Source organism: Chenopodium album, chromosome 23 (assembly GCF_948465745.1).
Source record: "Chenopodium album chromosome 23, dcCheAlbu1.1, whole genome shotgun sequence".
Taxonomy (NCBI): Eukaryota; Viridiplantae; Streptophyta; class Magnoliopsida; order Caryophyllales; family Amaranthaceae; genus Chenopodium; species Chenopodium album.
The window spans coordinates 37887721-37910426 of record NC_137856.1 but is presented as its reverse complement, the minus strand read 5'-3'; the positions used below and the strand labels follow the sequence as shown (position 1 = coordinate 37910426).

The 22706-nt window shown below is 35.1% G+C and overlaps 2 protein-coding genes across 2 annotated transcripts; both read right to left on the bottom strand.

Moving 5' to 3' along the window:
- Positions 1-312: 312 nt before the first annotated feature.
- On the bottom strand, positions 313-4264 carry LOC145608528 (protein HOTHEAD-like). The gene is made up of 5 exons (XM_081664143.1): positions 3787-4264; positions 2907-3548; positions 1878-2275; positions 773-1338; positions 313-659 (listed from the first exon to the last, which is right to left on the bottom strand). The coding sequence occupies exons 1-5, from the start codon at positions 3863-3865 to the stop codon at positions 623-625; spliced, it is 1722 nt and encodes a 573-aa protein (XP_081520269.1). The 5' UTR covers positions 3866-4264; the 3' UTR covers positions 313-622.
- Positions 4265-9796: 5532 nt separating this feature from the next.
- On the bottom strand, positions 9797-21679 carry LOC145608399 (peptidyl-prolyl cis-trans isomerase FKBP42-like). The gene is made up of 8 exons (XM_081664009.1): positions 21558-21679; positions 20147-20211; positions 19434-19616; positions 18824-18913; positions 11647-11831; positions 11411-11533; positions 11154-11306; positions 9797-10307 (listed from the first exon to the last, which is right to left on the bottom strand). The coding sequence occupies exons 2-8, from the start codon at positions 20181-20183 to the stop codon at positions 9981-9983; spliced, it is 1098 nt and encodes a 365-aa protein (XP_081520135.1). The 5' UTR covers positions 20184-20211; positions 21558-21679; the 3' UTR covers positions 9797-9980.
- Positions 21680-22706: the final 1027 nt, after the last annotated feature.

Below are 22706 nucleotides of genomic sequence, written 5' to 3'. Positions count from 1 at the left end.
CCTTTTTTTTGCAAAGGATTGATGACATGTCATGAGTAATAACTAATCTATCTTTGTACTTCCCATAACATTATCTAATCATTGTTATTTGTCTTACTCATTCCTCCTTAATTCCCGTGTAAATTTCCAAAGAGGAATGTAATTTAGGGACGGAGGGAGTATGTTGAAGATATAGTATGGTAGTTCGTAGTTGTACTACATTACATTACTTATTAGTTATGATACTGTCAGTCCAAAAATTCTGTTAGTTCTTGAAAAAAATGTTGCTAAATAAAGACAAAAGTTTATACTTTTATCATGCATCATCTCAAATTTAAGCAATTTCAGTAAATTGATTGCCAGAGAGGCTACAAGAGAGGGTCTAATTTAGCCAAACATTTGAATTGAATTTACATGTACTTGATCCTGTGATCTAACATTACAAAATACAAACTATATTTGTTCGTTGAATATGATTTATTTTTGTAAAAAAGTAGGTCGTATGTTTTGTAAGAGCTAATTTAGCTCAAACCATACATTATAAACAATCAAATGTAAGGTTTTACAAAACAAAGAATCATGTATTCTTTTGGTTGCTTTTAACAAAGAATCATGTTTTCTTGTGGTTTCTTTTCTTTGAGTCTTATCGTCTTTGTGCTAATATCCTTTGTCCCATATATCTGCAATGCAAAGATATTATAGTAAGAAAACAGGAACAGAAAAATTTACCATATAGGAGAACTTATAAATTGATTATGAGTAGGGGGTGATCGATCATTGGGAACATATATACCTTCCGAGCATCATCACTGTGGCTTGAGGATTGGTCCCTGGCGAGTCATAGAATGTAGACCCATCGACAACCCTTAATCCTACCGTGCCAAGAACCTTATAGTCCTTATCGACAACTTTATTAACTTGACAACCTCCATGATAATGCCATATACTCAATACTGTATCAATGCAAAACTGTTCCAATGAAAGTGCAGTGGAAAAATGCCTTGGCCTTAAGTTTAGAGGGAAATTGACCACGATGTTTATAAGTGCTTGTGTAGTCATTCCTGGTACACGGAACTTTGAGAAGGAATCTGATTCTATGACCTTTATTATTGTCTCCATTCCCATAACACACCTTTGAAGGTCGTCTGGATCTTGGAAGTAGTTGAATCTAACAGCAGGATTGTCATTTGGATCTACGGTTGCTAGATGCAAATATCCTGAAGAGCGCGGACCAGCAATCTTTTCTAGGATACAACCACCATGAATGGTTCCGTTTAAAAGAGAATGCATGTATTCAATGGCTGTATCCAAGTCTCCTTGTGTAGTTATCACATTAGGTCCATCAGATGATTGGCTAGCCTGCACATATTCAACAATATCCTCTGTTAGTTTCCATATATCCAATAAACTTTATAATATTGTATAATATTGAATGTTATGACATTTATGTAATATTCTTCATGTCACTAACGATCATAATTCTAGATCACTCTTATCAATTGTCTTTCGAAAATCGAAATGATATATATGTACAAAAATATCTTACATCTCACTATTACCTGACTTCTGCATCAGTTTCAGAATTGCTTTATATATATTATATGATGGAAGAATATATTTCCTTTTAGTAGCTACTCATCTTTTGTGTGCTTTTAAAAATGTTATCCTCCAACATAAAATATGATCTTTAATTATGGATGTGGAGCTGTGACATATATTCATGCTTTTAATGTATACTTGAAAAGTTGAAATACAGCATTGCTTCACATGCTGTGATATGAAACTTAGTATTTGAACCTTTATCTACTTAATTTATAAACTCGAGGTCAGATATCAACATCATCATATCTATTGATGAAATACTTCAATTGAATACAGGAGGTTTAGGGGCCTCAAACCTGGGAAGCCAGCATCTGAGCAGCTGAAGGAAGGTTCTGCATGAAAGCCCGTACATTGCTTGAGCCACTTGCTGCTTCAATGAAACTACCAAACTCAGTGATGCCTACAGCTTGAATTAGCGATGTTTCCACACTAATAGGTGAAGGAATGAACAACAGATTCATGGGATTATCAGCCATTCCTTGTCCCACCTGAGGCTGGTCCAACACTACTTCGATACCATGAAGCATAAGCTCAGTAGCTGGTCCAACCCCACTCAACATCAGCAATTGTGGACTTCCAAGTGCACCTGCTGATAAAATCACCTCATTCGCGGCTCCTGGTCGTAGAAATGCTTTGTGCACAATTCCAACTGAATCCTTGAATATTACTCCATAAGCTCTGGGCTTTCCAAGTTCTGCATAAACACCGATACGATCAAAAAATGTCGCTGCTACTGCATTCTCAATCAGTAAGGTTCTATATAGTCTTTTGTTTATCTATTAGCTCTTCTTAGAGGTAGGATGTCTAAAATGAGACCTAAAACATTATGTTAAACCTCCTCTCTGGACTCTGATAGCCTATTATATCTGTTTTAGTCCTATATTGCAGTCTCTAGATCTTCGAATTTTCAGTCTCTAGATCTAGGCAAATTTTGTCTCAGTGAATCAATAAACAAGTAATTCTATCAAAGTAATAAAAATGGTTTCTCCAACACTGCAGGGCCAGGGGTAATATAAATTTTATACTTATGTTCAGAGCTAAACCTGAACTTCGTGTGCTTCACATGAATATAAGGAGACACCATGTTACTTGGACTCAGGTATGTATTTAAGTGCCAAATTCGCCAACTTTCTATGACAGACTCCTTGATTTTGGTCTAAAATAAATTGTTAGAAGGTTGAGGATCTGACACGGGTACTTGAATTGAAATGAAGAGTCCCAAGTTGACGGAAGAAACATAAACAGAACTGCTTGCAGAGATCTTATAGTTACTAATCTAACTATTTTTTGTACTGAAAAGATAAAAAAAAACATATCAGTCTTACCTCTTCTGCTGAACAAGATTTTCTGAGCTACAGCATACAGATAAACCGTAGTTCTTCGAGGATCAGCATACTCTAGCAAATCAGCAGCTGTATGTCTGTGACCATTGTTATCAAATATAGTCCCTCCAAATTTGGTGCCCCGAATATGGTCATAGGTAAATCCATTATAAGGCTGCACACCTGCCTGCAGCAATCCATCTTTAACCGCAGTCTGAAACTGCAGCATTGGTGGCTCAAATGCCACCTTCCTCTCAACCCAAGCATACGACTGATTCACTAAACCGTAATCCCATCCAACCTTCGCCACAAACTCAGGAGGAGCCCTTGTGTAGAACCCGGCATTGATGGCGGATCCTCCTCCTAGGACACGAGCACGGGCGTTTAAGACACCGTCTTCTGATACAAATCCTTGTGACGGCGAAGATGGAGAAACATTAGCAAGATTTGCTCCGAATGAGCCTATATCTTCGACATTCTTGTTCCCATAAGGTACTCCTCCTCGCTCTAACAATAAGACGGTTGCTCCATCTGAGAGAGTTGCTGCTAGTGAACACCCTGCTGTTCCTCCACCAACAACTATGTAATCAAAGTAGGAAACTGCAGGAGCCAATGTTGCTGGTTTCACAAAGGAAAAATGTGGGGCTGCAACATAGAAAAAAAATATATTAACTCAACCATATGATATGAAAGATTAATAGTTTTGTGTAATCACAAAAATGAAATGAGTAGTATTATTCATGTTTCTTGTCACATTAACCATATACTATAAGGTTTTTGTTAAATAAAAAGTTAGGTCGTCACACAACAATTATTTTACCATTTCATTTTTAAGTAATGAAAATATAAAGAGATAGAAGGATCAAAGTGTATGTATACATACCTTTCTCAGCAAAAGAAGCATAAAAGAATGAAACTCCAAGAATGAAAATGAAGGCGAATTTACGACACTCAGAATCCATGAGCAAGGTAATCTGAAGGTTATAAATTTTGTGAAGAAGCAACAAAATATAATGGGAGGCAACTACTCGTCTTTAAATAACTCGTAACGCCAATGCAGCTAGCACAAAGAAATTTTAGTGCAATTTTCTTAGAGGTAAAAAGATCTTCCCTTACACTTAGTCACAAAATAAGGTAATTATTGTTCAACAACATTTAGCTTTTTTTGTGACACATTCATCTAAAGATTATTGCAAGCTAGATTCTAGTAAGCATGCTTAATGCACATTGAGCTCCTTCTCCTTGCCCTTCTCCCTCTCATATTTATAATTTCTCGGTATCGCCTCGTATTATTACTTTAAACACTACTTGATTACACAAAATCTTTGGAGGCTATTGATTGTGGGTTGTTAATTGTTGAAGTTGGTTCAAAAGGCTTGCACTTGCATTGTGAGCTAGACTTGTCTCCCCTACATCCTGTCATTTTCTTCATTTTTTTATTTATTTATTTTGGTAAAATTATTTTCTTTCTAGGGAAATGGTCATACATTTAGTACGTGGATCAAATGTTCTCCATTCATAACTTGTCCTTGAGATATACCAGTGTAGTAAATGTGTATTTTATTCTATAGATATATTTAATATTTCTCTATATTTAGGTCCTAAAATAATATATATTTTTTTTTGACTTTATTATTAAAAGCTGTTATTTTCTCTGTTTTTTCCATGGTATATGAACTAGAATGACCAATATACATTGGTTTAGAGAATAATGTAGAAACTATATGTTATATTTCTTGTCGGTCATAACCGATTAATTTGGTTGGTCATTTTTCTGATGGAAATCTCAGTTATTATATGACAGAAGAAGATAATAAAAGTCAATAATAATCACTTTTGATATATTTATGACTGACTTTTCTGTAGATTTGAGTTAAGCCAGTAATTTGGTCAAGCAAATGTGCATGCATGTTAAATGTATATTATGTAATGTAAGTGTGTTATATAATTGAAGCAAGTTGACACATGAGGTGGTAAAATTTGAACTTGTTTTGTTTGTATGTGTAATTTAATTTGGTTGTTGTAAATGACCAAGCTTTAAACTTCTTGTACATGGAGTTCGTTGTTTGTTTTACAACTTCTAGAATTTCAGATACACGTACAATTGGCAGGAATTTTTTAGTAGTCCATCAAGGGATTGGATATGAAGGGGCATTTTCAACGCGTCTTGAAGAAAAGGAGGGTATTTTAGGGAGAAAGTAGAGCGGGGTAAAGAAATCTTGAGTTCACTCTTTAAGATGGGGTAAACTATATAACTTCTCGTAATAATATAAAACGGAAGTATATGTGAATGTCGGATACAAAAATGCGAATTTGTCAAATAGTTGGTTGAGACATTAAACACTAATTGCAAGAGCCACAACCTTATTAGGAAGTTAATTCTTTTCATAGAAGTAATTTTGTCATTTTTCTTTGGTGTATTAAGAGGCATATATGCCATATTGATATTGGATTTGGATCTAGGTCTTCATTAGTTGGTATATATCACACCTAAAATATGATAAGTAGCTTAACAATTATTCTTTTTATGCATTGATATTTTGGGGATTGAATTTTGCATTATTCTCCCAATGACCCAATCTATATATCTAAATCCATACCCCTATTTGCAAGAAGCTAGTACACTATAAAATGGTGTACTTTCACACAAGCTAAGGGAAGCATAGCTAAAAACTATCAATAATCTTGCTGAAACTAAAAGTCTTGTATATACGATCTTGACATTACTTTTTACATGAAACTAAGTAGTTAATAGTTGAGGAATAAAGATGTAAGTAGGCATTAATAAGGCCGGCGGTGAAATTGTTTGGATTTGAAAAATTATCTTCCATGCAAATAATTGTACATGTTTTCACACAATTTTTTCTTATATAGCAAGTACCCTCTTCAAGTTGTCGTTTACTTTTATATAAAATTGACATATGTAAGAGAATACAAAAATGAACACTTTCTCTTTTATTACATGTCCAATTAATTTTCGAACACTAGTCAAACATGCCAAGAACAGCTTACGTATGACTCATATTCAATAATAAGTAATTACAAGAAATGCTTGCTTATTAGCATGAGTAATTCTTGACAATAATCACAAATGATCCAATTAAAATTTAGCTTGTACTCCGTAACAAGTAGTAGTACTTGTGATGAAAATTCAGATGTCAATTGGGTGATGTAATTAAATGCACATTGTTGCTAGCTTTTCAAATTTGCAATTGTATAATAAACATGAAGCAATGCATATAATTGGTTGTCCACAAAGATAGATAGGTCTCTGTCTTTGTGGGGCACAAATTTAATGAAAAGGGCAGTGCACATTTAAGGCGGCACCAAATCTGGTGAAGATTTAACTCAAACGAGTTAACAATTTTGATCATTTCTAATGAAATGTATAAAGGAGTTGCTAGCAAATTATGCACAATTTAAAAAATTTAAGCAAGCAATTACTTATTTTTAACGAAGTAGCAAAATTACTTGTGGTTGAAATATGCTTCACAATGAAATAAATAAGGAAATTACTTAGCTACAAGGTAGTAGTGTAGCTAAGTAACCATTGTGAACTTAGTAAAAAAAACATTGTTGCTTTTAATGCTTGAACATGAAAACCATATATGGTACTCCAAGTTACTATATACTTTGTATCTTGCCATTATTGGAGATACTTTATTAGCACATTCTTTAAAAAAAAGATTTGGCTTATCTTAGGGGCATTTTCGAAGAGGTGAGGCATTAGCTCATGAACGTACATGGGCCAAGGCAGGATAAAGTATATATCATAAGATAAGGCGGCATGACTAAGGCATGAATTAGATGGTTTCAAACATTTAAAAAACAAAACAAAAAAAAAGGTCACCTAAGGTCGGTGGATGGGGAGTCATCTTGAATGATGCTTAACTTGAAAATGTTGCCTAATGTTGCATGAAGTCTATAATACACAAGATAAAATAGCTTTCAAAGATTTTTGGAACAAGTTGTCGAAAATTCAAGTATTGATGCATCCTACAATCATTACGAAAAAAATTTATTCGAAACCATCTACGTCCATTACTTAGTCACATAAAGGTTTATGGTGGCCTACATTGATGGAAAGACATATTTGTAATAAGCTAAATTGTTAACTAAGTAGCAAAGTGGAGGGTTGCTCAACTTTATTTGAAACCATCTACGTCCATCAATTTTGGAAATTTATTTGAAACCATCTACGTCCATCAATTTTGGAAATTTATTTGAAACCATCTACGTCCATCAATTTTGGAGATTTTTTTCCAAAATAAAAATGAATGTGCAGGGTGCTTCCGAAATTTTAAAATTAGTTTAAAATCATAAAAAACCTACCAATAATTTGTAAAACTCTCAAAAATGTCTGTGATTTTCTCTCCTTTGTCTCTAAGATATTACTTCTTTTTCCCATTCAAATTAGTCTCTTTCAAATTGTTTCATTTTCTAGTAATATTTCATGGTCCCTATAATTAGGGCAGATAAAAAGGGACCAATAGAGTACAGTAGTTGACTTGTGTAATACTAGTGTTTTTCTAGCTGAATACCTTCTAGGTCTCCAGCTGTTTTTGTGATACTGGAGGACATTTTGGTCCTTTCTTGCATGGCAATTAGGGGGGAAGGCAATTTATGAGTGAAAATCTTGAACCGTTGAGTAGACTTGTGTAATAGTAAACAATTTCATGCTTAGACTGACTTATTCGTTTCCATAACCATAACCATAACCATACATGCAAAAACGTTGTACAAGATATGTTAGAGAAAACCGCGTCAATATAATGCTAAGACAAGAATAACCACAATAGGTTTACGACAATTAGATATTTAGATGTAGAGCAAGAGTCATGGATGAGACATTCATTAGGACAAATACATACATATAAAATACGATTACAAGTTAATATATACTTCATATTTAATACACCGTATTATTTGTTTTTTGAAGGTATGAACAAGTATCTTCTTGCATTATTATCAAAAAGCTAACTACGCTTATATAAAAAATATATTGGCAAACAATATACGATGAATTCTCAAATCATGATGGTTTATAAAATTATAGACAACTGTATCTAATTAAGTACATCAATCTTACATTGATGAAAATTTGCTATATTGTTTCATATATGAGAGGCTAGCTTCATATTGTTGATGTCATATGTGCCTCATAAAACAACAACATTTAATAGTTAAAATCTCAACTACCCAATTGGGTGGTAGGCAGAGAAAAATAATAAATATATATACATGTAATCATGTTAGCATGTGTGTATGAGGAAAATTCATCAACTAATTAACTATTATCGATCTCCCAATTTTTCCCTCTCAATCTAACCACATTTTTGCGCTGCTACCAACAATAATGATAATAATAATAATAATAATTAATAACAATTTGTTATATAATAATACTCCATAATAATTATGATAATAATTTTGATGTTGCATGATCTTGGTCTTCTTGGATTTCAATATGTTATGTAACTCATATACCAACCCAAAAGTGCTAGCAAGAGATATAAAAATGCAGGAAATATTAAATGAAAATCAGGACATAGGATCAGTGCCCATATCTAGAATGTTCTTAATTGTTATACAATATCTTATCATTTTCAAAATTAGTTATTGATTTTTCCAAGTGATTCTGTCCACTTCATAAACCAATAATTTAAGGCCGATGTTCCGCATCACAATCCTCCTCTAGCAATTTCATTCAAGTGATATTGGAGTAGATCAATCACTCCAAGCCATTTTCACAAGATGTAGAACGTTTAAAGATAGCGACAACAGTAGCATTTGTCATTATTTTTAAATTAAAACCTAATGCAATTTAATTTTACATCTACGTGTTTAGTTAGTTTTATTACGTCTAATTAATTTTAATAATGATCTATAAACTTCCTAACAAATGTTAAATATGTGTGAAATCACTTTTCGGTTTCGCCTGATATAATAATTTTGATGGGTCATTACGCAAACCTAGCTACTTCAACCAAAATGGCGGACTTTTTGATCATGTGAATGGAGTAAAATTTTCTTTGGCTAGCAAGGTATTTATTGTTTGATTAGAATTTGTCAGGATATATATTTATTGGGGCTGGGTTTATTATTTCTAGGTTTAATGCAAGAAGGTGGCAATTGTGAGATGTGAGGTACGTACAATTGTGCTCTTATCATAACAATAACACTTTCAACTAAGAAATTTCAGTCATAATTGACTTGTTCACGAATAAGTATCACAATGGACCCTATTTACGTATGCCACATAAATAGTAAACTATATTATCATATTGTCAATGATAATCATGTGCTCTTGTCCATCCTCATAGACTTATAATCAGTTCATAATTCATATGATGAGTTATGACTTTGAGGGTCGTGCACTTGCGCTTACTTAGTCCTGGTTATTGGGTCATTTGTGATGAGTTACTAGGTTAGTACAATAGTACATGTACTGTATAGTAACTTGAGTCAACAGAGAGTCGAATTATTTTCCAAAATAGCATACTCCCTTCGTCCCATATTAATTTGCCAATTTTCATTTTTCATTTGTCCAATTCAGTTTGCCTATTTTATTTTTTTTGGCAAGGATTCCATTTTTTGAGAGCCAGAAATAAAACTGTGACTTTGATCAGGTAGCAAGCTAAATTGGGACAGAGGCCTTGGTTGTGTCGGATCCCCTTTTAATGTATAAGCCCACTAGACCAGGGTGCTGCCTCACGCGCCCAAATGCCTTGAGTCTCAGTATCTGTTTACTGAAGAAATCATTATTGATAGCAAAATATGTCTGTTTTTTTGACAAAGTGAAACTCTCATACCATACTGTTGTAAAATTTAAGAAACTGAGGGAGAGAATAGAAGAATAACTAACTGAATGTCAACCGATTTTGGACAGACTGTTTAACCAAACGAGCTTCATTCAACAACGGTAGCAAATACATGGAACAGCAAGTCTCAGTAATACTCCATGACAAGTACAAAGTAATTAGTATATAGATATACAGTTACAGATTCAAAGGCCGGAAAACCATTCTGGCCTGATTGAAACCTAGCTACAGACCTTTTTTAAGAGCCAGAAATAACTTACTCAGTTTTCTGTGTTTTACGATTAAAAATCCTATAGAATAACGAGACTAACCATTGGAAGAAGAAAGCTAACCAATTGGTTTTCTGGGGCTTGGGTTCAGGTCTTGGTCCTAGTATGCCTTTGTACATCTCTTTTTGCTTCTGATAGACAACCTTTTCATGTTCAGCAAGCAACTGCAACTCCCTCACAATTGCTTTGTCAGTAGGAGCATATTTGCGAGCCTTAAGAAGATCTTCTCTTGCTGCTTCTGTTTGCCCAAGTTCTGCTCTTGCTTTTCCTCGTCTATACAGAGCTTTCACATTGTTTCCATCCTCAGCTAAGACCTAACAGTGAATCATCCAGCAAGTATTCAGTGTCAACAGATGGGGCACAGATAACTGAAGACTACCAACTATTTAAAAGTATACTTCACATTTCATAAACACATAGTAGCAGTAGTAGTAGTAATGAAGGGTTGAAGAATTAAGTTCATCCAAAAAAAAACTCTGACGTCGCTCGTTGGATTCACTACTAAACAAAATAAGTCATATAGTAGCTTCTGTCACTTCTTCAGGATTCAAACTTGATACATACAGAAAAACAGAAGAATTGCTAACATGCTATTGGTCCATGAGAAACTTTTGAAGGGAAAATATGGATGATACATAGACACAGATCCTCACTTTCAAAGACAGGTCTTTGGTACCACCCACACAAATGCATGATACAAAATTACACGTATATATAGGTCCTGACTCCTCATTAACACTGGATATATGTATATCCTAATCTGAGGCTAGCAATATGTTTGATAATATCACGAGGAAGAGAAAAACAGATCCAGGACTTATATGCTTATTAACAGAACCTTGCATATACTTTGTATAGCATAACAACATAGAAAATCATGCTGAGAAGCTAAATTAAGGAAGATTGCACAGAAAATCAAGGCTTATTTCATATGAAAGGAATTTTTCACGAAGTATTAAACAATCGGACCCACAAAAGGTTGTGATTGAAAAAAGGATGTTCTGCAGACTCAGTAAAAATCTCTATAGAGCTTTTCTGTAATGCTACCAGTAGAATAAATATTACCAGAACTTTTTAATGCCTTGGCGGTAGCATTATATTACCAAATCAGGAAACACAAGTTTAACTCTTTAATGAAGACTATGAGAGAAGGAACTCACAATGCCGCATTGCATAATGGCATCCTCATATTGCTTGAGCTTAATAAAACATGCAGCCATGTTGAGATGACAAGGATTCTTGACAGCCAAAGCCATATCATGGTACTTTCCAAAAAGCTGGAACATGAAATCATCTCCCATATATGCTATTGCCTAATGCATCAGGAAATAGCACATATATATAAGATTTTTGAGATCTAATATGAAGCAAAAACAAGACATGACAAAAATATAATAACAGTGATCAAGGAAGTAACCATTTCATACTGTTGTATGGCTTCCTCCGGTTTATCTTCCATGAATAAAGCATTGCCATCCATCCTTCTGCGATCTGCAGCACCAATCCGTTCCTCAACTGTCATGTCACTGCGTGGTTTACCCTACATCACATATGCCATTTAGTTTAATATATATAGATTAAAAAGCAAATTAAACAACTTCCAGATAACACAACGCGATTAATATTAAATCTGTCAGATGATTTCATACTTACTTCTTTGGTTTCATCGAAACCAATGAGTTCAGCTTCATAAATAATATCTGCCATGGGTGGAACATTAGGAAAGGAGAAGCTTCCTTCTTTTCCATAGCCTAGTTCCCAACCAACATGTATAAGGGCACGTTCTCCAGACTTCATGCTTGAAATACCAATTCTTAAGCCTTCCATCTCTTTCTTCTCTGTCAAAGAAACAATAATTCCTGCTCAGTATTGTATATCTACAGTCCAGATGACTGGAAGAATATCATTAAGGTCAACAACTAAACTAAATACAAAAACTTGCAACTAAAATGCTTTCAGAAACTCTGTAAGGGGGTGTTTGGTTCAAGCATATTAGGTATAAGGTATGGGTTTGGAGTGACCAAAACCCATACCTTGTTTTTGTTTCTTGAAATTTCATTTTTCAAACCCATACCTCAAACCCCCAAGGTATGGGTTTTTGAAACCCAAGGGGGGAGGTGGGTATGGCTCATACCCATACCTTTAGGTTTAAAATTAAAAGGAAAACTATCATTCCTAGATAAAAACCAAACATATGAAATCAAGTATCAAGTTCCAACTCCATGGTTTCATTCCTTGTTCCAAACCCATACCATTATTTGAACCAAACGCCCCCTAACTCTGCTGCATTTACAGCTTGTGACGAGTGAGATAATGCCACAATTGTTCACATCAGATAACATTTTCTTCAACAAATTTCAATGATTACAGGGAGCCAAACGTCATTATATGACCCTAAGATGTATCCCCCAAGGTCTCAAGACTTTTCGCCACCAGGCCCCGTAACATCAAAAAATCCTCAAAAAGCATGGATAATAAATAACCTTCAATTTTGGAATTTTTTGACCTTTTTTCGCCCGAAAATAAAAATTGCCGAGATGTTTACCATGGCCCTTAATACCCTCCGGGAGTCCAATTAGGTAGGTGGAACCATCCAATTTCCCTCAAAAAGGTCAATTTACCCGGTAGAAACTTGCACCGATTTTGTGAACTAAAACCTACCACAGACATTTTTGACAACCTATAATAGTCATATATGGTTCAAAATGTCATTATATGACCCTAAGATGTATCCCCTAGGGTCGAAACACTTTTCGCCACCAGGCCCGTAACATCAAATAATCCTCAAAACGAGTGGATAATAGCCTTCATTTTTGAAATTTTTTGACCTTTTTTCGCCCGGAATTAAAAATTGCCGATATGTTTACCATGGTCCCTAATACCCTTCGGGAGTCCAATTGGGAGGGTGGAACCATCCAATTTCCCTTAAAACGGTCAATTTACCCATTAGAAACTTACACTGATTTCGTGAACCGAAGCCTAGCACGGACATTTTTTACAACCTATAATGGTCATATATGGTTCCAAACGTCATTATTTGACCCTAAGATGTATCCCCTAAGGTCTCAAGACTTTCGCAACCAGGCCCCGTAACATCAAAAATTCCTCAAAAAGCATAGATAATAACCTTCAATTTTGGAATTTTTTGATCTTTTTTCGCCCGGAAATAAAAATTACCGAAATATTTACCATGGTCCCTAATACACTCCTAAAGGAATTGTTAGGAATTCGGGACCGAAAACAAGTAAAAATAAACAACAATGCCAAAGAACAATAAAAACAACACAAGCAATTTATAGGTAACTTTGTTACCCTTCTCAAAGACAATTTCAATATTGAATTTGAGCTACAAAACCACAATTACAAATACTCTTAATGAGCTCACAAGTTCTCTAGTATTTGCACTCACAAGCTACTAACTACTACTCCCTCTCTTATGTTTTCACTCAATACCTTAGAGTAAGTAATATTTCCTCACAACTACAATGCTTGTGTGACCACTATTCTTGTAGTAATCCTACAACAAGACCCATGCTATAGCTTATATAGCACTCTACCAAGTTTGGCTTATTCTACAAACCAACTACAAAGTGTACAAAGCACACTACCACAAAAGCAACCAAGTCAACACTTGGCTTACTCTACACACTACTTTGCATGGCTTATTCCACACACTACTAATTGCTTGTCTTATTCTACAAGCTATCCTACTAGTGTTAGTAGTGAGTCTTGAATACAACAGGAATAACATTAAGAGCGGGAATGAGAGCAAGTATAGCTGCAAACTCCTCCCTGGTTCTCTATCGAAATCTACCGTTTTGCGGAGTCCAATTGGGTGGGTGGAACCATCCAATTTGCCTTAAAACGATCAATTTACCAGTTCGAAACATGCACCATATCGTGAACTGAGACGACTACCTATAATGGTCATATATGGTTCCAAACGTCATTATATGACCTAAGAAGTATCCCCTATGGTCGAAACACTTTACGCCACCGGGCCCCATAACATCAAATAATCCTCAAAAAGCGTGGATAATAGCCTGAAAATACCCTCCGGAGTTTAATTAGGTGAACCATCCAATTTCCCTTTAAACGGGCAAGTTACCCGTTAGAAACTTGCACTGATTTCGTGAACCGAAGCCTACCACGGACATTTTTGACAACCTATAATGGTCATTATTGGTTCCAAATGTCATTATATGACCCTGCCCCCAGGATCTCAAGACTTTTTGCCACTAGACCCATAACATGAAAAATTCCTAAAAAAAAGCATGGATTATAGCCTTCAATTATGAAAATTTTGACTTTTTTTCACCCGGAAACAAAAATTGCCGAAATGTTTACCATGGTACTTAAAACTCTCCGGGAGTCCAATTGAGTGGGTGAAACCATCCAACTTGCCATAAAACGGTCAACTACCCGTTCAAAATTGCACCGATTTCGTGAACTGAACCCTACCACGGACATTTTTGACAACCTATGATAGTCATATACAGTTCCAAACGTCATTATATGACTCTAAAATGTATCCCGTAGGGTCTTAAAACTTTTCGCCACCAGGCCTCATAACATAAAAAAATTCCTCAAAAAACGTGGATAATAGCCTTCAATTTTTAGATTTTTTAACCTCTTTTTCCCCAGAAATAAAAATTGCCGAGATATTTACCATGGACCCTAATACCCTCCGGGAGTCCAATTGGGTGGGTGGAACCATCTAATTTGCCTTAAAACGGTCAATTTACCTGTTCGAAACTTGCATCGATTTGGTGAACTGAAGCCTACCACAGACATTTTTGACAACCTATAATGGTCATATATGGTTCCAAATGTCATTATATGACCCTAAGATGTATCCCCTAAGGTCTCAAGACTTTTCGCCACTGGGCCCCGTAACATCGAAAATTCCGAAAAAACGTGGATAATAGTTTTCAATTTTAGAATTATTTGACCTTTTTTCGCCCGAAAATAAAAATTGTCGAGCTGTTTACCATGATCCCTTATATTCTCCGGGAGTTCAATTCGGTGGCTGAAACCATCCTAGTTGACTTAACGGTCAATTTACCCATTCGAAACCTTGCACCGATTTCTTGAATTGAAGCCTACCACGGACATTTTTGACAACCAATAACGTCATTATATTACCCTAAGATGTATCCCCTAGGGTCTCATGACTTTGCCATCGGACCCCATAATATCAAAAATTTCTTATAACGCGTGGATAACAGCTTTCAATTTTGGAATTTTTTGACCTTTTTTCGCCGGGAAATAAAAATTGCCGAGATGTTTACCATGGTCCCTAATATCCTCTGGAAGTCCGATTAGGTGGGTGGAACCATGTAACCATCTAATTTGCCTTAAAACGGTCTATTTACCCATTAGAAACATGTACCGATTTCGTGAACTAAATCCTACCACGAACATATTTGACAACCTATAATGGTCATTATTGGTTCCAAATGTCATTATATAACCCTAAGATGGATCCCGAAGGATCTCAAGACTTTTCACCCCTAGGCCAATAACATCAAAAATTGCTAAAAAAACGTGGATTATAGCCTTCAATTACGGAATTTTTTTTACCTTAAGTCGCCCGGAAAAAAAGATTGCCGAGATGTTTACCATGGTCCCTAATACCCTCCACGAGTAGTCTAATTGGGTGGGTGGAACCATCCGATTTCCCTTAAAACGGTTAATTTACCCATTCGAAATTACACCAATTTCGTAAATTAAAGCCTACCACGGACATTTTGGACAATTTATAATGGTCATATATGGTTCCAAACGTCATCATATGACCCTAATACGTATCTGCTTGGGTCTCAAGACTTTTCGCCACCTGGTAACATAAAAAATTCTTCAAAAAGAGTGGATAATAGCCTTCAATTTTGGAATTTTTTTTTACCTTTTTACGCCCGAAAATAAAAATTGCTGAAATATTTACTATGGCCTCTCATACCCTCTAAAAGTCTAATTAAGGGGGTGGAACCATACAATTTGCTTTAAAACGGTCAATTTACCGGTTATAAACTTGCATCGATTTCGTGAACTGAATCCTACCACGGATATTTTTGACAACCAATAATTGTCATATATGGTTCCAAACGACATTATATGACCCTAAGATGTATCCCCTAAGGTCTCAAGACTTTTTACCATAACATCAAAAATTCCTCGGAAAACATGGATAATAGCCTTCAATTTTGGAATTTTATTACTTTTCTACCCGGAAATAAAAATTGTCGAGATATTTACCATGGTCCCTAATATACTCCGTGAGTCTAATTGGGTGGGTAGAACCATCCAATTTGCCTTAAAACTATCAATTTACCCGTTTGAAACTTACACTGATTTCGTGAACTGAAGCTTACCACAGACATTTTTGACATCATATAATGATCATATATGGTTCAAAACGTCATTATATGACCCTAAGATTTATCCCCTAAGGCCTCAAGCCTTTTCGCGCCACCAGGCCACGTAACATCAAAAATTCTTCAAAAAGCGTGAATAATAGCCTTCAATTTTGGAACTTTTTGACCTTTTTTCGGCCGAAAATAAAAATTGCCGAGATATTTACCATGGTCCTTTATACCCTCTGGGAGTCCAATTGGGTGGGTGGAACCATCTAATTTGTCTTAAAACGGTCAATTCACCCATTCGAAACTTACACCAGTTTCGTGAACCGAAGCCTACAACGGACATTTTTGACAACTTATAATGGTCATATATGGTTCCAAACGTCATTATATGACCCTAAAATGTATCTCCTAGGGTCTCAAGACTTTTTGCCACCAGGCCCCGTAACATAAAAAAATTCTTCAAATAGCATTGTTAATATATAGCATTCAATTTTGGAATTTTTTTTTTTAGCCCGGAAATAAAAATTGCTAAGATGTTTACCCTGCTCCCTCATACCCTCTAGGAGTCCAATTGGGTGGGTGGAACCATCCAATTTGCCTTAAAACAGTCAATTTACCCGTTCGAAACTTACACCGATTTCGTAAACTGAAACCTACCACGGACATTTTTGACAATCCATAATGGTCATATATGGTTCCAAACGTCATTATATGACCCTAAAATGTATCTCCCAAGGTCTCAAGACTTTTCGCCACTGGCCCGTAACATCAATAATTCTTCAAAAATCGTGGATAATCGATTTCAATTTTTGAATTTTTTGGACCTTTTTCAGCCGGAAATAAAAATTGCCGAAATATTTACCATGGTCCTTCATACCCTCTGGAAGTCCAATTGGGTGGGTGGAACCATCCAATTTTCCTTAAAGTCAATTTACCCGTTCGAAACTTTGCACCGATTTCGTGAAATGAGGCCTACCACGAACATTTTATAATGGTCATATATGGTTCCAAACGTCATTTTATGACCCTATGATGTATCCCCTAGGGTCTCAAGACTTTTCGCCACCGGACCTCGTGACATCTAAAATTCCTCAAAAAGCGTGGATAATATAGCCTTCAATTTTGAAATTTTTTTGACCTTTTTTCGCCCGCAAATAAATGTTGCCGAGATATTTACCATGGTCTCTAATACCATCCGGGTGTCTAATTGGGTGGGTGGAACCATCCAATTTTCCTTGATACGGTTAATTTACCCGTTCGAAACTTGCACCTATTTCGTGAACTGAAGCTTGCCACGGACATTTTTAACAACCTATAATGGTCATATATGGTTCAAAACGTCATTATATGACCCTTAAATGTATCCTCTAGGGTCTCAAAACTTTTCGCCACCGGGCCCGAAACATCAAATTCTTCAAAAAGCGTGGATAATAGTCTTCAATTTTGGAATTTTTTGACTTTTTTTCGCCTTGAAATAAAAATTGCCGAGATGTTTACCATGGTCCCTCATACCCTCCGCGAGTTCAATTGGGTGGGTGGAACCATCCAATTTGCTTTAAAACAATTAATTTACCCGTTCAAAACTTGCACCGATTTTGTGAAATGAATCCTACCACGAACATTTTTGACAACCTATAATGGTCATAAATGGTTCCAAACGTCATTATATGACCCTAAGATGTATCCCCTAGAATCTCAAGACTTTTCGCTACTGGGCCCCGTAACATAAAAAATTCCTCAAAAAGCGTGGATAATAGCCTTCAATTTTGGAATTTTTTGACCTTTTTTTGCCCGGAAATAAAAATTGTCGAGATGTTTACCGTAGTCCCTAATATCCTCCGGGTTTCTAATTGGGTGGGTGGAACCATCCAATTTGCTTTAAAACGGCCATTTTACCCGTTATAAACTTGCATCGATTTCGTGAAATGAAGCTTGCCACGGACATTTTTGACAACCTATAATGGTCATATATGGTTCAAAAGGTCATTATATGACCCTAAGATGTATCTACTAGGGTCTCAAGACTTTTCGATGATGAGATTTATATCATACAGGTATACACTCTTTGATAGTTAGGTAATAGACAAGCTAGTAGTGGCAGGTGTTATAAACCTTCAAATCGGTGCCTCCTAAGTCATAAGTCATACCTTCAAATCTTTCAATGACCCTTAAGTGCCTACATGAACCTTAAATTCACTTTCAGCAAGAAAACAGAAACATTGTCCTATAACGCATTGCAGGATTTTTCATAAACATATAATTTAATTTGCATCCAGTTGCAGCAAAGTAAGGTTGCGATAGATTCTAGGTGCCTAAGTTAAACAATAGTTTAAAGTAACTGTAATCTTCATCAAAGAAGTTCAATCTGATTCGTAAACACCAGAAGCAAAGCAAGTACAGTTGATAAACCAGCATTTAGTTTGTAACAAGTAACTCTATTATCTCATAGCCAAACATAAAGAAGATACCTTTGCCCAGAACTAGCTCTACTGGCCGTTGCTCCTGCCATGTGTCTTCAAACTTGTGTTGTGTGCTCTCAGTCCACGCCCTGTAATGCACTATCAGAAGGGGAGAAATACAAAATCATATACGGGCTATGGAGGGAGGAACGAGAAACTGATTTTACTCTCTGCAAGTACAGTACTAAATAGCTACTAAAACCTTAATTTGAAATTGTAAATCTAGTCATGGAAAAATAAAACATTGACACATGCAGTCACAATTTAGAGCAACGGAGATATGCCAAACAAAATTTTATCAATTTATTTCACAGGTAAATTTCTAGACCAGACTAAATATATAGATAAAACAAAGAATATTAAAAAATAAATAAAAATAATAATAATAAAAATAATAAAAAAATAAATAAAAATAAAAATTGAAAGTACCAATAAAATTGTTAAAAGAAGAACATCAAGTCATCAAGTTAAAAAAGACATGGTACTATACTAGTATGGTACTTTAACACAACGAAAAGTGAAAGTAATTCCATCTATATGAACAATTAGAAAAAATATTTTCCAACAATTTGAATGTTCAGCAGAATCAGCATGATGGAGGCTGTGACATAATACTGACCAAAGCATGTGGAATACTTGGATGGTTTTTCACCATGGCCTTCCTTAATAATTTGCTTGGTAACTTTCTCGTGAAGAACCTCAACTTCAGCATCCGATTTTGGGGGGGTATTACCATCTTGATGTGGCTCCTCATGAGTAAATGCTGCCTTCTCAGTAACAATATCATGCTCTCCATCTTCACCTACATAGGAGTACGGCAATCTGAGATATTTAAAAAGATAGAACTCTGGAGTATAAAAATCAATAATTCATAGAACTGTACTACAGAATTTCCTAGCATGACTTTACAGATACTATAAAACTGTCAATCTGGTAGTAAAACAACGTTGAATTGACTCAAGTTTAACATTGGAAATTATTGAATCAGCACTCGATGACATTATAGTATAATCCATTAATCCAACAGTCCATAATTGGGTTTCATCATCATTTTCAAATTAAAAAATAAAAACAACTCCATAGCAAAATGCTACCTCCAATCCCAAAAGGTTCAACTCAAAGCTTCACTAACCCTATCTGTCTAAGTCATAAGGACCCTCTCCCTTCTCCAGAATTCCCATATATAAGTCTAATTTGGCATAAAAGTTACAGGCTTACAGCAATAGGAGAATTTGATTCCCATAGAAGAAAAAGAACAGCAACAACAACAAAAACAACAACAAAGCCTTAGTCCCAAAAAAAAACAAGGAGAATGTATAGGAAACTTTGTACCTACTGATTGACTCTGTTGCTCTACTTCATCCTCCATTTTTCTTTAATGGGGTCTTCTAGTATACCTGTTTAACAAACCAAACTCATATCAAAATTTCATTAATTCCAACTTTAATATGTTAAAACCCAAAGCATACGCGAAATGAATAATATAAAAGGAAATTTTGAGAGCTACTGAAATATAATTGTGTATCTCAATCTGTGATCAAACATTGGCATTACCGCAATCTCCATTTCCAATGACACAGACACAAGTCTACAATAGCCTACCCATGACCCAAATTCAATCTGCAATGATGTACTTCAATCAGCAATGGTGTTCATACTTCCCTCATATAGATGTCCCAAATTTATTTCTCCATGAAGCTAAATACAAATCAACCCTCTCTGTCACATCAACCTCATTTCTCTTAATCCCTCTGCTTTCCCCTAGTTTTATTCTTTATTTTTTTTTTTTGACAGAACCCTAGTTTTCTTATCTCTCTACCCACAAGGCCACAAGCAATCTTTGATCTACTTAAATACTGTAACTTTCATTCTCTCATATACTCAATCAAGCACCTACTGTAATTTCACTGCCAGTGCCACTAAAAATCTTAATTACCATGCCAAACTCTTTTATTAAAGATTATTTTGGGCATGTATTAGCCCTTTTTGCCAACATTAATCAGCACCTAATAACCAGTCGACATGTTCATCCCGCAAAAGTCCCCTCCTTAAGACATCATAACACATTACACAATACTAATGAATTATGACCATACTCTCGCTTTATAAACATATCAAAGGCATAGTTTTACAGCATTGAGTAACAATCCAAGATCGACATAACCATAAAATTCCATTTGCATTTTATAATTTATTAGATTCAATACTCACAATGGATAAACAACCAACATTCCAATAACATAACAGCTTCCTAAATCTAATCAATTTCTCAAAAATCTTTCCACTAGACTCGTCTTAAAAACCACAAGATAAATTTAATTTTAAAACCCTTCAATAGTGCTAATTGGGATAGCCGATAGTCCAACATTACCACTTAAAGCAATTAGATAAATATGATGTGTTTGAGCATGATGATTCAATTAAATTGTACAAAGATAATAACCATTTTACCAACATCATACTTGATTAAAATCATATCACATCAAATTCATACAGTATCAAATTGAAGAATTTCCACAGTAACATAAATCACTACATCCAACATGTTTAAAATCATAATACATAGTCTTAATTATAATTTCATATCAGGAATCATAGTTTAGTTCAGTAGAACAAAAAAATCGTAAATCTGGGTATCAAAATTTGTAAAGTTATTTCTCGATTTCTAAACTATGATTACAAATTTTCTATCTTGTTTATAACAGGCGGACAATTGATAAGAAAGAAGGGAGAGGTGGCTTACAATGGTGGCGCGAATGCCGGAAAATTCGCCGGAAAATAGTTTCCGATGGTATAAGAGAGAAAGTGAAGAATCGGCGTCAAGGATAGCACCACTCAGAGGACTGTTGAAAGATAGAAATTGGAACACACGCTCTTAAAAATGAACAAAAGTTGCTGGATTAAACTCATTAAAAGGGTCAAATCACATAGTCAAACTATTGTATATTCTGATATTCACCTTTACTTCTTTTATCCCAGTAAAAAATACGGAGTACTTGATTTTTTTGTTGGTGGAAAACTCATTTCGTGACTCAAGTTCAAGCCCCACTAATTATAAAATGCTTAGGAGTAGAGGGATTCTCTTACCTCCCTTCTATACTTTCAAGCGTTGACTTGCAAAGCTGGATGGCTAAACTTGTGACTTCGTGAGAGGTGCTGATTTACTAGGATCCTTCATCTTACCTTCGTCAACATATTCATAACTCAATATTTTGTTTTTGTTTTTTTTTTTTTTTTTTATTCAACTGAGGTTAGAAGTTGACTCATTTTAGTGAAAGGAAATCACTAGATGACTTCCCAAATGGTGTTGCGGTTGCCCCATTAAATTGTGTTTGTCGGGTAAATACAACTGTGCTCTTCATTTATACTTGATCTCATTGTTGGGCCTAGCAATTATCAAGTTGGGATCGACTCGGTTTGAAATAAATTGTAAATCAATTCAACAACATCATCACTATTTTTGTTTCACTTAGGGCCTTATGGGTCTTGAAATGCGCATTATGATTGGGATGATGGGATGCAAGCCAATTTTTCTTTTTTTTTTTTTTTTTTTTTTGAGGGAGGATGCAAGCCAATTTGGTCATGTTTAGGGGAATGAAAACTAAATTGATATTAGTGAAAATTATAACAAAAAAAATGATTAGTCTAAATTCTAACCAAAAAAAAATTAGTCTTGTTCAATTTATGACTAAAATAGTTTTAATAAGTTTAATTATGTGATATGCTATTTCTCTCCAAGTGGTATGTATTTATCAAATTAAAAATTAATTCTTGAGAAGTACTGTTTTATTATTATTATTATTTTGAAACAATTCTTGAGAAGTACTTTGATATAGAGATGATCACGAGTTAGATTGGACTTTCGATGTAGTGTCCTATTTTGGACCAAGGG